The sequence below is a fragment of the Seriola dumerili genome, unplaced genomic scaffold (assembly GCF_002260705.1).
Source record: "Seriola dumerili isolate Sdu_G_001 unplaced genomic scaffold, Sdu_1.0 BDQW01000121.1, whole genome shotgun sequence".
NCBI classification, from domain to species: Eukaryota; Metazoa; Chordata; class Actinopteri; order Carangiformes; family Carangidae; genus Seriola; species Seriola dumerili.
Genome location: NW_019174376.1, coordinates 1,781,560 through 1,796,466, shown reverse-complemented (window position 1 = coordinate 1,796,466; position 14,907 = coordinate 1,781,560). Strand labels below are relative to the sequence as shown.

Sequence of the window (14,907 nt, the reverse complement as noted above, 5' to 3'; positions counted from 1 at the left end):
TCTTCTCCCTTTGTAGTCCCACTTTCCTCTTCTTTTCTTCATGCCTCATACTGTGCCCTTTTATCTTTCATTAAGCTCTAATTAGGAGTCTTTGACCAACTGACCCTTAATGAACACTTGACAGGCACTAATCAGGTGGAGTGTGTTTATCAGGTCAAAAGGGAGAGTTTGCAAACTCAAACGTGTGTCCTTGTCTAATTGCTTGTTTCAGTTGTGTGTTTGTGGGCGTGTGCGTATGTGGTGTTTTTGTGCATTGTTGTTGCGGCCATTTTTTCTTTAATAGCATTGATTTTGCACGGATGCTATTTAAGCCTTTCCCATTGCACGGTCACTAAGCCAGTTGTTTCTGTGCTTGTGGAGAACTGCTGATCTAAATTTACTCTCAGGGAGCCATTAGAGCTGGAGGTGAACTATATTGTCTCCGAGCTGCAGCCACCAGCTCCAAAAAAAATCTGGCTTAGTGTTCATACAGCGGACACTGATTGGTATAGAGAAATCTCAACCAGAAGTGGGTCGCTGTTATAAATTACATTAGTATAGCCATTTATCCTGAGAGGAGCTGTTAGTTTAGCTTTAATTAATCTCTTGAGTCCTGCTTCCTCTCTGCACTGATTGCTGTGTACAAATGGTTCCGTCTCCCATTTTCCATATAGGCTGTATAACTGATTTTTTTTATCCGCTGTGGAAATGAGCACTTTTTTTTTCAGTTAGTACATTTAATGCTTGTAATGTTAAGAGTAATGCCATTCCTGACACGTCGGGCATGTATACTATAGGTGCACTGAATATCCAGCTCAGAGTAAATGGAACAAAGCGTGACTGGATTAACAGGCACCTTTTTTAATTTCACTTGAGTTCATCGTAATCATATTGACTGTGAGCTGGAGCATTATTCTCTGAGGGGAGGGGTTATTTGTCGTTCTTCACAAATACAAATAGAAACTGTAAAATGCCTCTCTTAAATTTTTAGTCAGCAACATTTAATGTGAATTTAGGACAGTGGTTCCCAACTTGGGGGTCAGAACCCCCACAGGAGGGTAAATGATGAAAATACACAAAATGATGTTACGTTGTTATTTTGTTTCTCAGATGTTAATATGAGGGGTCAGGAGTAGCCATTGCTCCATTTTAACCGGTCTCAAGCCAAACAGGCTGGAAACAACTGGTTTAAGAGGATGTTTTGAGCCATGCTAGCGGTGTGGCTCTATGGATGGCAATGTCGTTTTTGATCTCTCGATCATCAACTTTTGGATGCCTCATGATGTAATTTGGTACAAACATTCATGTTCCCACCTGAATTAATTGTAATAACTTGGTGATCCCTTAACCTGCAAAATAATGACATTATTCCCATCATCCCCAGCTGTACTTTGTGTTCACTGCTAATTAGCAAATGTTAGAATGCTAACATGCTAAACTAAGATGGTTAACAGTCATGGTAAACATCAACATCAGCATGTTAGCATCATCATTGTGAACATGTAGCTCAAAGTGCCGCTGTGCTGCTAGCATGGCTGTAGACAATTGCTCTTATTCATATGTTTTTAATCCCTGCCGGGTTAAAGTGTACAGTTACAAACTTCTAAGTGTTCATGGATATAGTAAAGTATAACTGTCCCCCATTTTATTTAACAATTGGGTTGGTGAGAGCGGAGGCAAAACCTAGAATAGGTCAACTTACTTTGTGTGCTGTAACGTGCTAAACGTGGTGTGCGTGTTTCGTAATCTACAGAGGAAGACTGGTTCAAGTCTGTGTTGTTCAGGATGAACACATAATTTGAATTAGAACTAGAGTCAGTCAAAGTATGAGTAGAACAATGTTGATATTGTTATGATAAATGTAAAATCCGGCCTCTGGTGGTAGACCACAGGCTAAAAGATGAGAATAAAAAAAGATGGATATTCTGTGACTTTAAAAACGAAACTCTCCGTGGATACCCTTGTGAAGCTCTGTTGGTGTAACTTCACGCTTTCCTGAATGTTATCTGTCTGTCACAAATCATACATCTAATGTGAATGTTGCCGGAGCTCAGTTTCCTGAATGCATCTCTACCATTAACAAAATCTTTAACTACCTTTGGCTTATTATGATACAACGATGCTAATAACCCAAAACACAAGAACCAAGCATGTCATCTGTGTGTGGTTTTTTCTGTCGGTAGTTTTTTTTATTGGTGATGTATTTCTGTTCTGGTGATTGGTTTTCTCTCCTGTTTGTATGCCATTAATTACTCAAACAAGGATAAAGTCATAGATCGGAAACCATTACATTAAATAATAAATGAACTATCAAAAAGTGATGTCAGGAAAAAAAAACAAAAAACAACACAACAAATATATAAAAAATAAAAGAAACGTTGCTCTACTTTGTTCATAGAAATGCTTCTACCTTTTATTGCTACTGTAAGTTGAAAAAGGCAAGAAGATGAGGAGCAGTAATAGTAGTACAGGAAGACATTATCAGTTCACAGTATGAGCTGATCGTGGTCGGCAGTGTTTCCTATTTCTACTCTACCATGCGTTAAAATGAAAAGGAAATGACTGAAAAACTATTTTACATATATAAAAAAAGTACATGATATGAACTTTCACCACCTCCCTCTTCAACGTTGACTTTGTTTTTTTTCTGTCACTGGCAAACAAATTCGAAATGACCCCGCGTTCATCCCTCTCTCCACTGCCTTTGCTTGACATCTGAGCTGTTTCTCCCCCTGGAAATATATCCGGACATCACGACAAAAACACTAAGTGGAAGCAGGGCACAGTGAAATGTTTAGGCGTGACTTTTTTCTTTTTAAGGAATTTCCTTGGGGAAGAGTAAAACCCATTGCCCCAGATATTTCAACAGGGGGGGAGAACAAAGCAGGATATAAATAAAAAGCAACTTCAGCCTGTTACTTGGTTTTGTCTTTTATTTCCAATTTACATTAATTAAAACGTAACAAAAACAAGTCATGATCATAATAATAATATAATAATGCTATTATTATTAATAATAATACTATTATTAATAATAAAAAATATACACAACCTCACACAAATGAACCCTCTGCGCTGGCTGTCTGAACTGGAGCAACAAAGTCAAACACACCTTTAATCTCTTCAGCCGTGTGCGTGAGTACGCCGTGGCAGAGGGCACGCCCTGTGTGAGGGGACTGATGGGAGGACGTAGAGAGGGATGGGGGAGGGGGTCAAAGGTCACAGCAAATGGGGGGCAGCAGACTGGGCTTTCATGACCAAACTTTTCAAAATATCGGTCATATTATTTGTCTAAAATATGGAATTTGTAAACAATGATTCACGGGGGAAAAGGCCTTAGTTCAATTTGTGATGTTTTTTTTGTGTGAGGTAGCTTTAAAATATCAAAACAAATATAAAGAAAACTTAAAAAAAAAAAAAAAAAAAAAAAATTAAATGCGTTCCAAATTGGACATGCCTTGATTGTAAAAACTCATCAGGGGCATGTTTGTTTACATACAAGGGTTGAAGCAGGAGGGAGGGGCGAGGCAGTGGACATTTATCACCCTGAAATCCAGAGTCCCAGGGTGAAATGCTCTCTCTGAGAAACTGTATATATATGTATACACACATATACATATATATACATATATACAAGTCACTACAAATGAGTATCTGGTTGTTAAAAAATACAGACTGTTTTACAACAATAGCACCATTGACTTTTATTATAATACACAGTAACTTTTTGATACACTGTGGCGGTAGAAATAGGAACACCTGCACTTTCTAAATAGATAGATTTTTGGTTTCAAGGAGATATTTATGTTTTAGTGGATATGGTACAAGAGTGATGACGTGGTTAGAAAAGAGGAGGAAGCAAGAGAGGAAGTTGGTGGAAGGTTTTTTTTTTTCTTTTTAAATATGTGTAAGTGGGCTTTTTATTACTTAGCAACAAACTCAGTCCTACCGCACCTGGGACCCAAACCTAAACAATAAATAAATAACACCAACACATTTTTCTCTCTCTAGTTCCCTGGTATGTTCCCGTACTCTCCTCGTACTTCCTCCTTCTTGTTCGTGGATGTGGGGTCGGGGTGGGTAAGAGGGGGTTGCTGTTCACCCAGGACGAAGTGGAGGCTTTGGGGGGGAATGCCGGGTATCCATGGGGCAGGGCAGGGCGAGTTGACTGGAGGCAATGCTGGATGAATCACAGATGACAGTTGCTAGTGCCATTCAGTGCAGATATCCTACGGAGTTCGACTTGGAAAAAGCACTTTTTACTTAGAAAAAAAGTCCCGTTTAAAAAAAGTGTCTTGATTTTTCTTTTTCTCTCTTTCTCTCCTCCTTTATCTGAAGTGTGCTCCTCTTTCATTTAAATTTTTTTCAAATTTCCACTTTTTTGTTTCTCTTCTTTTCGATCCCTCATTCTCTACAAGAAGCAGACTGCTCCAACTTCGACTCCGAACTCCTGCTCTGCTCCACCAATATCCATGGGGGCAATGTCCACAATGGGGAGACGAGAGGTCTTCTGCGATCTGTATTCGATCACTGTCTTGCCCCACTGTCCCGTGTGTTTCTGCACAGAGGGGAAAAAAGACACAATGGCTGAAAAATGACCTATGACTTCACAAAAACTGCATGAGAATGAGATTAGTTAGGCGAGTCTGAGTGAAACACCAGAGAGTAAAAAAATAAGTGAATTATACCAATTTGCGTAAAGGTCTAAAATGATCTTGAGTATGCATGTAGAAAAACTGTGTTGAATAAGCCAGTCTTACTGTGCAGCCGTCCTCCATCACGCTGTAAGTGAAGCGGCTGTTGCCCTCGGCTCTGATCTCCACGTCGTTGGAGCCCTGCAGCAGCACGGCCTTCTTCAGGTTGCCCATTGAGGCGTCCATGTAGGCCACGCTGTTCTTACAGTGGTAGGTGAGGTTCTGAGAGGCCTCGGTGGACAGCAGTCTCAGGAAGGTCATCTGAATGGCAGCAGTGTTGGGCGCCAGGCTGTCATCACCATAGCTAAACTGCAAGGCCGCAAGTAAGAAAGAGGAATGTTTTTGTGATTAATAAGCTGTTATTTTGGTTTTAAAATTTTTTTTACAGACATGCTCAGATTTTTTTTTAAAGCCCCTTTTCTATAAAATGTTGATATAAAAATGAAGACAATCCTGAAGGCAGGGGGCAGGTGTACAGGTGAATTTTGCTTTCAGCCAGTGTGTTTTTTTGAAACCACCACTAGGAGTCACCAAAGTTGGAAATGTTCAAATCCTACACATAGGGACTTTAACGCAGATTTGTTTCAACCAATTCTCACACAGATTTTATTTTCCTTCACATTCAAATTCACTGTGTCTCCTGCTGCAAGAAAACCTTGATATCCCCCGGTTACAGTGGGTAAGGTTGTTTTGGGATAAGGAAACTACTAATTTTTGTTCTGGTAATACAGCGCAAAAAGAAAACCGCCTTTCAACACGTGTTTCAAGATTTTCAGGAGGACTCAAATTATTTGTTGTAAAATCACATTTTATGAATCAGATGCACCAAGATTTTTCTGTTACTAATTTTCTTAAAAATCTTAATAAATTTCACAGTTTCTTAATAATCAAATTCCATCCACTATCAGAACCCACTGTGCAGGGTAACCGGGCAGAGCGTATCCCAGCACACACTGGGTGAGAGGACAATAATCAGTGTAACATGAATAAATTCCCTGACCCCTCTTTTTATAAAAAAAAAAAAAAAAGAAAAAAAAAAGAAAAGAAAAGAAAACAATGAACCATAGACTTGAGCCAAATTAAAAATAAAATGCTAATGTCAAGAGTCAATCTGTGTTTACACTACAGTACGAATAGGAGTGGAGGGCATGGAATTGAACGGACAGCTGAAAATCGTGGTGCGACTTACGTGGAATCCTCCGTTCATTGTCTCTCCGAACCAGACGTGTTTGCGGTCTTTGCTCTTGCTGGACCACCAGTTCTTGCGAGGGATGCTGGAAGGCTTGGGGTAGACGCAGGACTCTCCTGTCTCCATGTTGCAGAAGACCTTGATTGCATCAATAGTGCAGCCCTGATTGGGGTCAATCCAGTACTCTCCTACAGACAAAGAAACCCCCAAAAAACATTAGCTCTAGGGTGAGATTTCTCCCCTTTTATGCAGCCCCTCTTGGCTGCATAAATAGCTGATTAGCATCCAAGCTTTAGTAGATAATGGTATGACATATTGTTATATATGATATATTGTTATATATGAGCCAAATGCAAACACTCCCAGACTTTACCAAATTTGAGGTGCCAACATGAAATGCCACATTACTTGTGTCTACTTCATCGCCCCACCCTAATCTGACCACTTCTTCCCGGTGTCACTCACCGCTCTTCCAGTCAGGATGGCAGAGCTTCAGGTCCCTGCAGGTGCGAGCAGGGTTCTTCTTGGATCCCTCAGGGCTGCGGATGTTCTCGATCTGGTTGTTGAGAGATTTCAGGGTGGCGTCAACCTCAGCATCGTGCTGACGGAGGTTTCCGGAAGCCTGGTCGGCCCTCATGTACCTGAGAGGATCAGGGGACTTCTCAGTCTGACCCAGGCCAGCGAAGGCAGACATATCGATGCCAGGGCCAGGGGGACCAGGAGGACCGGGGGGTCCAGGGTTTCCAGGGGGACCCTGAGCGAAAAAGGAGAGAGAAAGAAAGTCAGAAAGATTATATTTATCACTTCACATGATTAAGGCATTTCTTTTTTTTTTGTCCAGTCATCGCTCCACTTGTGTATTCTCATTTCTTGCTCACAAATGGAGGATTATTCTTCCCTCTCCAATCAGACTAGACAAGTCCCTCCTCACCTCCCACAATAGGTGCAGGAAATGCTGCCATCTGTTCTGCAATCTGGCCTCTCATTTCAGTTTTCTCAAATTGGACTTCCCTCTCAGTTTGAACAATGAATGTATCGCAAACAACTTCATGTGATGCCAATAAAAGCTCTCGCTACGTCTTATTTACTTCTTCTTCAAACTTATACATCTCATTCAGAAAGTCTTCAGACCCCTTCAGTTTTTTTTTACATTTTGTTCATAAGGCTGCAACATAACAAAATGTGAAAACAGTAGAGGGTCTGAATACTCTCTGAATGCACTGTAGTCGCTTTAAAACTCCCTTTTGACTTGATCTTCGATGAAGTTTTTCTTTCCTTTTTGTTGTTTTGTGTCAATTGTCAATATAATTACATTCATTGCTTTATTTGCTGTATAATTTAATCTATTTATTGATGGAGTAATACTTTTAGTAATCCCTCTTTAATTCCCATTTTAGTATCAATGTCTTCAAGTGGTATCAAGATATTATTCACATTCATATTTATGGAACATTTGTGTCTAGAAGCAAAACTGAACCTGATGCCCCTAAATTGGTCCGATTGGCCAATAGCAGCATGCAATTTCAAACTTGTGCCACATTTCTGGTTTCAAAGCAATGCTGTTATTTAGGGCTTTGGATTTTTGATGCAGTTCTGGTGTAGAAGCCAGAGAACAAGAATGTTATTGATATTAAAATCATTACTGCAATGATTCTGATATTTTCCATTCAATTTTAGCTGAATAATGCACCACTTTACTTTACTGCCCTGCCTGCTTCTCAGGTCTTCTTCATAATGACTTACTGTTGCCATTTGTATCTTATAATTAACAGGTGGAGAAAGTTCTGTGGGTACTCACAGCGGGACCGGTCTCTCCAGAGCGACCACGAGGTCCAGGGGGTCCAATGGGTCCTGGCAGGCCGTTTGCACCGTCCTTTCCAGCAGGGCCAACAGGTCCAGGGGGTCCCTACATAAACAGATGGAGAAAAAGTCTCGATGTTAAGCTCTAAAGACACTACATGTGAAGTGATATTCCAATATTTTGCAATTGTTTATACTCACTCTTTGTCCAGAAGGTCCAGCAGGTCCAGTAGCACCCTGGTCTCCAGCTTGACCCTAGAACAGATGATGACAGATTTATACATAGTAAAAAAAACACATCAGTGGGATGAAGATAGAAAGGAATGAACTGTAGCTAAAACAAGGATCACTCGAAATCATCAGACTATTGTAACAAAAAGCGGTGGATGCACATTTCTTTATATTCTGGCTAGATGCTTACCGGAGGTCCGGGCAGACCCTGCAGACCAGTGAAGCCTCTGTGTCCCTTCTGTCCTCTCTCACCAGCCTCTCCAGCCTCACCTTTGTCACCACGGGGTCCTTGGGGTCCCTGGGAACAAGAGTAAAGCTTTTTAATTCACCTGTGTTTGCCTGGTGAAGTGTTTCTATCCTGTAAACTCCAAATCTTAATTTCACTCTCGGATGGATAAACCAATTCTGTGTTCAGACTTTTGCTTATGCAAATAATTGAATGCGTGTGCGTGTCTGTTGATGTTCAGAAAGATACGTACGGGCATTCCTCTTGCTCCGGCAGGTCCTGGAGGTCCAGAAGGTCCTTGTGCACCCTGAGAAAGAAAAACAAAAAAGCTACTGATTTTACAGTAGAAACGTAGTGCTCGGGAAATGACTGGAGCAGTATTTTGTACTGACAGTATCTTTTAATATGTGGGGGATTAACATCATCATCTGGTTCTGTTTTTCCCTTTAAAAGGTGCTCTCACCCAAACACCTACAAATCAGTGTGTGTACATACTGTATACCCATCACCTATGTGCCCTACAGTCCATTTAATAGTTGGTAAGGAATAGTTGCTTGTTACAAGACCTGTAGGTAATTATTAAGATAAGAATGCAATTTTCCAAAATGTCAAATGTGTCTTCTGGAGCAAGACAATTTTGCACAAAGGTTCATTTAAGGAGCAAATAATACAGATTACAAGTAGAACACCTCAGTGAAATGAACTGAATAAATCTCTGAAAAAGGGGAGAAGTTTTTTCTCTTTAACTACAGGTCAGTTAGACAGTGATAAAACACTTGAGACATCCTCCTCTGTGCTTATGTGCTATCAGACAATATGCTAATTTCCAGCAGGTGAAGAACCCACCTCATTAAAATCCTGCCTCTTCTCTGCAGGCAATAAAACTTTTCTAAGAAACACCCTATTGTATTAAGAAAATGGCGACAATTTCACTTGTACTGGAGCTACTACTCACAGCCTCTCCTCTGTCTCCCTGTTTGCCGGTAGGACCAACAGGACCGGAGGCACCAGGAGCGCCTGGGGCACCAGGAGCACCAGCAGGACCGGTGTTACCACGATCACCCTGCAGCACAGAGAGCACAACAGTCAAGAGATGGAAGCTATGAACACAGGATCTCCTACCTTTAGCCTTCACTGCAAGTAGAAATGTCAAGATACAGTAAGTAACTCTGAAATTTCCAAACGCATTGAAAAGGAAAACAGCAGCCTCAAGAAAAGAAGTAGTGCTGTCATCTGACAACAAAAGCTCTTGCACACTGAAAGGATGGACCAATAGCTCTCGAATCGTTTATTTATGACAACAGGCTAAGATTCTGTTTGAGTTAAAGGTTATTGCATTTTCAGCAATTTAGTCATTTTACAGGCAGTTTAAGAACAGCTCTCACAAACTGTTGACTGAATAAATAAAATTCAATGTTTATATTGTTTGAACCAGAGATGCAATCACCGTCCAATAAGTTCATTCATGTCACTAACATTTGCAAAACTTCATGAAGCGTATCAAAAGCTGACAGGCAAAGGGCCTTAAACAGAATAGGCACAATGATTTGTAATTACAGCACAGAGTGATGGATGTAGTGTCCTGTGTTTCTCACCTTGATTCCAGCTGCACCATCTCTACCAGGAGGTCCATCAGATCCAGGGTTGCCCTGTGAGATGACAGAACAATATCAAGTGTTAATAGCCTCCACCTCCAGTGAGCCAGATGTCCTATTGAATACTGATCAGCTGCATTAATGATACGGTGCAAACACACATGCAAATGTAACATGACGCAAATCGCAGTGCATTTTAATGGACTTGGCCTCCAGACTGAAAATTCTGTCATGTCAGTCATGGAATATGAATAGTTAAGATCCTCTGTGTGCTGGACATTCTCTGACCTCTCTGCCAGGCTCTCCTCCAGGTCCCGTGAGTCCAGGAGGTCCAACTGGTCCAGGGGGTCCACGGTCTCCAGCGCCACCAGGACCTCCCTGCTTTCCGGGCTCACCCTGAGAGGAGAAGACTCATTAGTACACTTAAACTAAATCTAATAAATCACAATAACATTATAATTTACCTAGAAATACAACTCATCATATGATTCACCCGCAGGTCCATTCACATCTAAGTGAGTCACTGTTTGTGGAAACAACCCAGCGAACATAGTTTGGGTAAGATCACCATCACTACACACTGTTACAGATATATCTGGCTGATAATATCCTCCATAAACAGATATGTTGTGCAAGTTAAGTCCTCAAATGGAGATGAGGACATTTGGTCTCAGTAGTGGTATCCTCTAAGATCAGCATTGACAACTGCTTAATCGTGCCTTAGAGACCTGATAGCTGATGTTCAACAGGACAGCTTGAAAATCAGATTGTCTGAGTTCATGTGAGAGGTTATTCCCATTTGGACAACAATGAAATATGTGTCAGAGCACTTCATCCTTATGTTGCCGCAGTCTGTCTACATCTTAAAGCTCAGTGTTTTCTGCAGAATTCAAGTGTGAAAATAGGTTAACACCTATTAAAACTAGGTGTTGTAGACATAAAATGCAGCATGTTTTTGCAACTTCATCTAATCCCCTCAGATTTATTTTAGAAACTTTTTTTATTTAGAAATATAAAATACAGCAACTGCTCGGCCTATTCATCTCCTCAAATGTATTTAGAAACTGGCTTTGGGCGGTAGTATTGGAGATGTTTCCAGCAGAGCTGCCATGTTTTTTTTCAGTTTGAAAATCAGAAGCAAAGACGAGTGATGCATTCATCCAGTCAGCTGTAGTAATGGTTCGTGTTGATGTCTTAATTAATTACAATCTACTAATCTATTACACAGACCACTTGAAATGCTAATTTACCCACGAACAAGCTACTTAATCTAAAAACTAAATTTATTTACTTATTCATTTTCAATAGCGACAATTCAACAGAATATTGCCTCAATCCAGAGATACCAACCTCGGAACACCTGCTGCCTTCAAGGAGACCAAACTGTATGTGCACTTCAAACTCCACTTCCGTTATTGAAAGCATATGCTCGGCTTGAAACGTTCCTGGGTGAGTTTGGCTTTTTTGGCATCTGTTTCATGCATGCTGATGAATAATTAAAGGTAAGGACATGCCCACTGAGATGTTGTAAGTAGGGGACATGGCTCGTGTCACATATCAGATAGTGAGAGATCTAAGCAGGGGGAGCCGTCTTGTCTCGTGTCACACTGTACATCAAATGGAGTCAGTTCACCATGAGAGAAGCCCTGGCTCATGTGAGATGTGATTTGACTGTGATCTAATTAGGACAGCAGACTGACAGTCCAGAGCCAGTCTGAGGGTTTCTACACTCACTTGTGCTAAGTGACATTAGGTAGTGTGCTCTTGAGTTCCAGCCTCTCAAAAGTGAAGACTGTGTAGGGCTGTAACTAACGACTATTTTCCTTATCGATAAATCTGCTGATTATTTTCTTGAGTAATCAGAAAAATCTGAAAAAAGTATGAAAGGTAAGTCAGCTTAAACACACTGCACCTTGTGAGAAGACAAGCCAATAGACGTGTTTTCTTACGCTGCAGTGTGATGAGCTCTCTCAGTCACAGAAGAAAAATGATTGATTGACATTATTAATTATTATTGTGAATCAAATATCTTATATATTTCTACAAAACAAGGGGATTTGAAGATTCCCCCTTGGCCTTTTGGAAATTGTGACGGGCATCTTTCAGTTTTTGTCTGACATTTATTATAGACTGAAAAGTAACTGATAGCTACCGTCTGAATCTGTATATTGATTACTTGAGTAGGTGAACATTATGTTACTTACAGAAGGTCCAGGCAGACCAGGGAAACCTCTCTCACCACGCTGTCCAGGTAGACCGACAATACCGCGCTGACCGGCCAAACCCTGAGGACCTGAAGGACCTGGGGGCCCCTGTGAGGGACAAAAAAAAAAAGAGGCAGAAAACACAGTTAACATGCGGCTAATGTATTGTCTGCCATTTATCATTTGTGCCATCAATTCATTTGATTAGAGTTTGTCATTATTTCATTATGTTAATTTTCTTCCTTTCTTTTCATTATTGAAATAAGATAAAACCACACATGATATTTGAGACTAATACCAGGGATAATATATCGGCCTACGTCCTTTTATTTTACATGAACTCATAACATAAACATAACGCAGCCTTAGATCATTTAAAATTGTAAGACGTACACAATAAAAAGTTGAATGAATAAACAAATAAATATTAAAATAAACTAAGTTAATAAGTTAATAATTAACTTTAAGATATTTTTTTCTAAACCTGTTCGTAATATACGCTATTTTCTTTTTATAATTCCTTCATTTTTTAGCCTTGCCTATTTGCAATTATACTCTAAGATTAAATAAGATGATCTGTCCTTTTGAAATTGAAATAAACTTTTGAGAGATTATTACAACAGTATTTCACACAAAAAGGCAACAATGTCTAAAAGGATTAGTTTGATATTTTGGGAAATACACTTATTTACTTTCTGGCCAAGAGGTTAGATGAAAAGATCCATATCACTCTTGGGTCTGTACAGTAAATATTAAGCTCCAGTGAGCAGCCAGTTAGCTTAGCTTAGTTTAGCTTAGCTTAGCATAGCATAAAGACCCAGCGCCTCTAATGGATGGTTTTATGTGTCAGTCCATTTCTTGGCTGGGAGCAGTGACTTCTGGAGTTTTGTTGTTGCTGTGATGTTGCACACCAACGGACAAAGACTCCTTTGAGTCACCAAGCATTATAGTTTGTTGACAGATGGATACAACGGAATACAAAGCAGTTTATTTTAAAGCTTGTGTTTTAGCAACGTTTTATTTATACCTCTGCTTGCTTCTGTTTCTGTCATGTTTCTTTAAGATTTCTGATTTATTTATATCTTCTGTCATTTGCTCCATCTGAGATTTTACAACTCTCAGTGGCAGCTACACACATCAACATCAATCTCTCCATCCATCCTTTCAGGTCTGTTTCATCCACATCACCTCACTCCACTCTGCCACATGTCCTGCGGTGTGCAACACTGAAAGCTCCCCTAACCCATGTTCACAAAAAAAAAGAAAACACCTGAGACACACCGTTCAGCTGACGGACAAAGGTCTTGATGTGTTAATACATGGTTCCAGCTTTCATATATGTAATCTATAGGGGGGAAGGGTCTGGACCCAGCAGCTATCTTCATGTTTGAGTATGCAATCATCTGTGATGTGTCATTATCTTGACAGGACTCGTTGTAGGTGTTTATGACGGGTATGTGCGTAGTGCTAAGTGCAGGAAAGGTAAAAGCCTGAGGTCCTTGTCATCAGTCTGTCACGGGGCCTGTGCTGCCCTGTGCTGTCATGTGTCTTGGTCTGCTATTACAGCCAGTGATGGACACTGACAGCTGTGTGTATTAATGGAGAATGTGCTCAGCTGTTGTCCATTACTGATGAAATTGGCTCTTTGTGCTAACAGAGCGACGTAAAAATCGACAGAAATGTAGAAAACAAACACATTTGATCATTTTCTCGTCTCCCTGTAATGGACACCCGTGTTCACCTTGACAGTGTTCAAGGAGACGTGCGGTCTGAAGAGCGGCAAAGTATGTGCGCATGTGGGTGCTGGAGGGATTGGAGAGGTATTTCAAGAGACACAAGGTCAAGAAGTTACAGATTATGTAAAAGCCCAGCTGTGTCTTGAGTAGGTATATGGAGGAATATGATTAAAGAATGACAAACTCACAGGAGGACCATCCTCTCCAGCATCTCCCTTCTCTCCAGAAGTGCCAGCAGGACCGCGGAGCCCAGCGTCACCCTGTCTGCCTGGAGGTCCACCATCTCCCCTCACTCCTTTGGGTCCATCTTTGCCAGGAGGGCCGGCAGGACCAGCAGGTCCAGGATTACCCTGAGAAGTATAAGAATAACATACATTAAATGGAGTGACAATATATGTCAATTCTATGGTGTACAAGCCCTTATACACAAGCAATCATGTCTCTATTATTTCAATGAGCCCCAGGGCATCTGTGTATCTTTAAATAACTTTTAATAACACACGTCACACATTAGCAGATTTACAGGATCAGACTTGTTTCTCACAATATGTTGCACTTCTTTTTATCAAGTCTATAAAAAATATTCTAAACAAGCTACAACAAATCCCACTGCGCTGGTAGTGTTTATGTGCTGGAACAGCAAGTGTAAGTGCTTTAGAGGGGCAAATTAAAAAGGCTTCCTGGGTGACAGTAAGTCAGGTGGCATTTAGGAAATACTGTATCTGTTCTGCTGCACCAGGTTCTTCCTTGCAAAGCATAAATCAAGCCCATTTTTCTTCTTCTTTCCCATACTTGGGGTTATATCCACAATGCTTCTTTTCCCATATTACCAGACATTATCCAACAGTTTATTTATACTAGAGGTCTACGTAAAAGTAGTGTAGATCAGAAAAATGTCTATCAAATAATGTAGAAAATATCTACATGAATGTCATATATGTGTTTTTTGGTATCAACACTATAACTGTATTTTTCTCATATGCATACAGACTCAGTTGGATGGATGCAGACTGAACTTACATTGGGACCAGGGGGTCCAACACGGCCAGCAGCTCCAGGGAAACCAGTGGCACCCTGACAGAGAAAGATTCATTTAGATAAAGCCAAAAATAAATTCACAAAATAATGGTTCTTGCACACGCTACTATGAGACAAAGATGACAAGCATTTTTAAAAAGTCACTTACAGGAGGTCCCTGAGCACCACGAGCACCTTTAGGTCCAGAAACACCTGTAGGACCCTGGAAGAGAAAA

At 40.5% G+C, this 14,907-nt stretch overlaps 2 protein-coding genes across 2 annotated transcripts in view; one reads left to right on the top strand and one right to left on the bottom strand.

Annotated features, from left to right (window-relative positions):
• The window catches only part of LOC111223945 (leucine-rich repeat-containing protein 3-like), a 6,500-nt gene extending 3,606 nt beyond the window's left edge, over positions 1-2,894 (top strand). Inside the window, exon 2 of the mRNA XM_022748256.1 lies at positions 1-2,894. This exon is cut by the window's left edge and continues 1,283 nt beyond it. The gene's annotated coding sequence lies outside the window, so the exon portion shown is untranslated.
• A 1,409-nt stretch (positions 2,895-4,303) lies between these two features.
• Positions 4,304-14,907, bottom strand: part of LOC111223942 (collagen alpha-1(II) chain) — a 48,784-nt gene continuing 38,180 nt past the window's right edge. The window contains exons 40-54 of the mRNA XM_022748255.1: positions 14,841-14,894; positions 14,675-14,728; positions 13,843-14,004; positions 11,919-12,026; positions 10,003-10,110; positions 9,715-9,768; positions 9,075-9,182; positions 8,373-8,426; positions 8,084-8,191; positions 7,864-7,917; positions 7,661-7,768; positions 6,328-6,616; positions 5,863-6,050; positions 4,740-4,982; positions 4,304-4,537 (exon numbers count right to left, since the gene is read on the bottom strand). Of these exons, the coding sequence (XP_022603976.1) occupies positions 4,391-4,537; positions 4,740-4,982; positions 5,863-6,050; positions 6,328-6,616; positions 7,661-7,768; positions 7,864-7,917; positions 8,084-8,191; positions 8,373-8,426; positions 9,075-9,182; positions 9,715-9,768; positions 10,003-10,110; positions 11,919-12,026; positions 13,843-14,004; positions 14,675-14,728; positions 14,841-14,894 (1,839 nt within the window). The 3' untranslated portion in view covers positions 4,304-4,390. The remainder of the gene's footprint in view (positions 4,538-4,739; positions 4,983-5,862; positions 6,051-6,327; positions 6,617-7,660; positions 7,769-7,863; positions 7,918-8,083; positions 8,192-8,372; positions 8,427-9,074; positions 9,183-9,714; positions 9,769-10,002; positions 10,111-11,918; positions 12,027-13,842; positions 14,005-14,674; positions 14,729-14,840; positions 14,895-14,907) is intronic.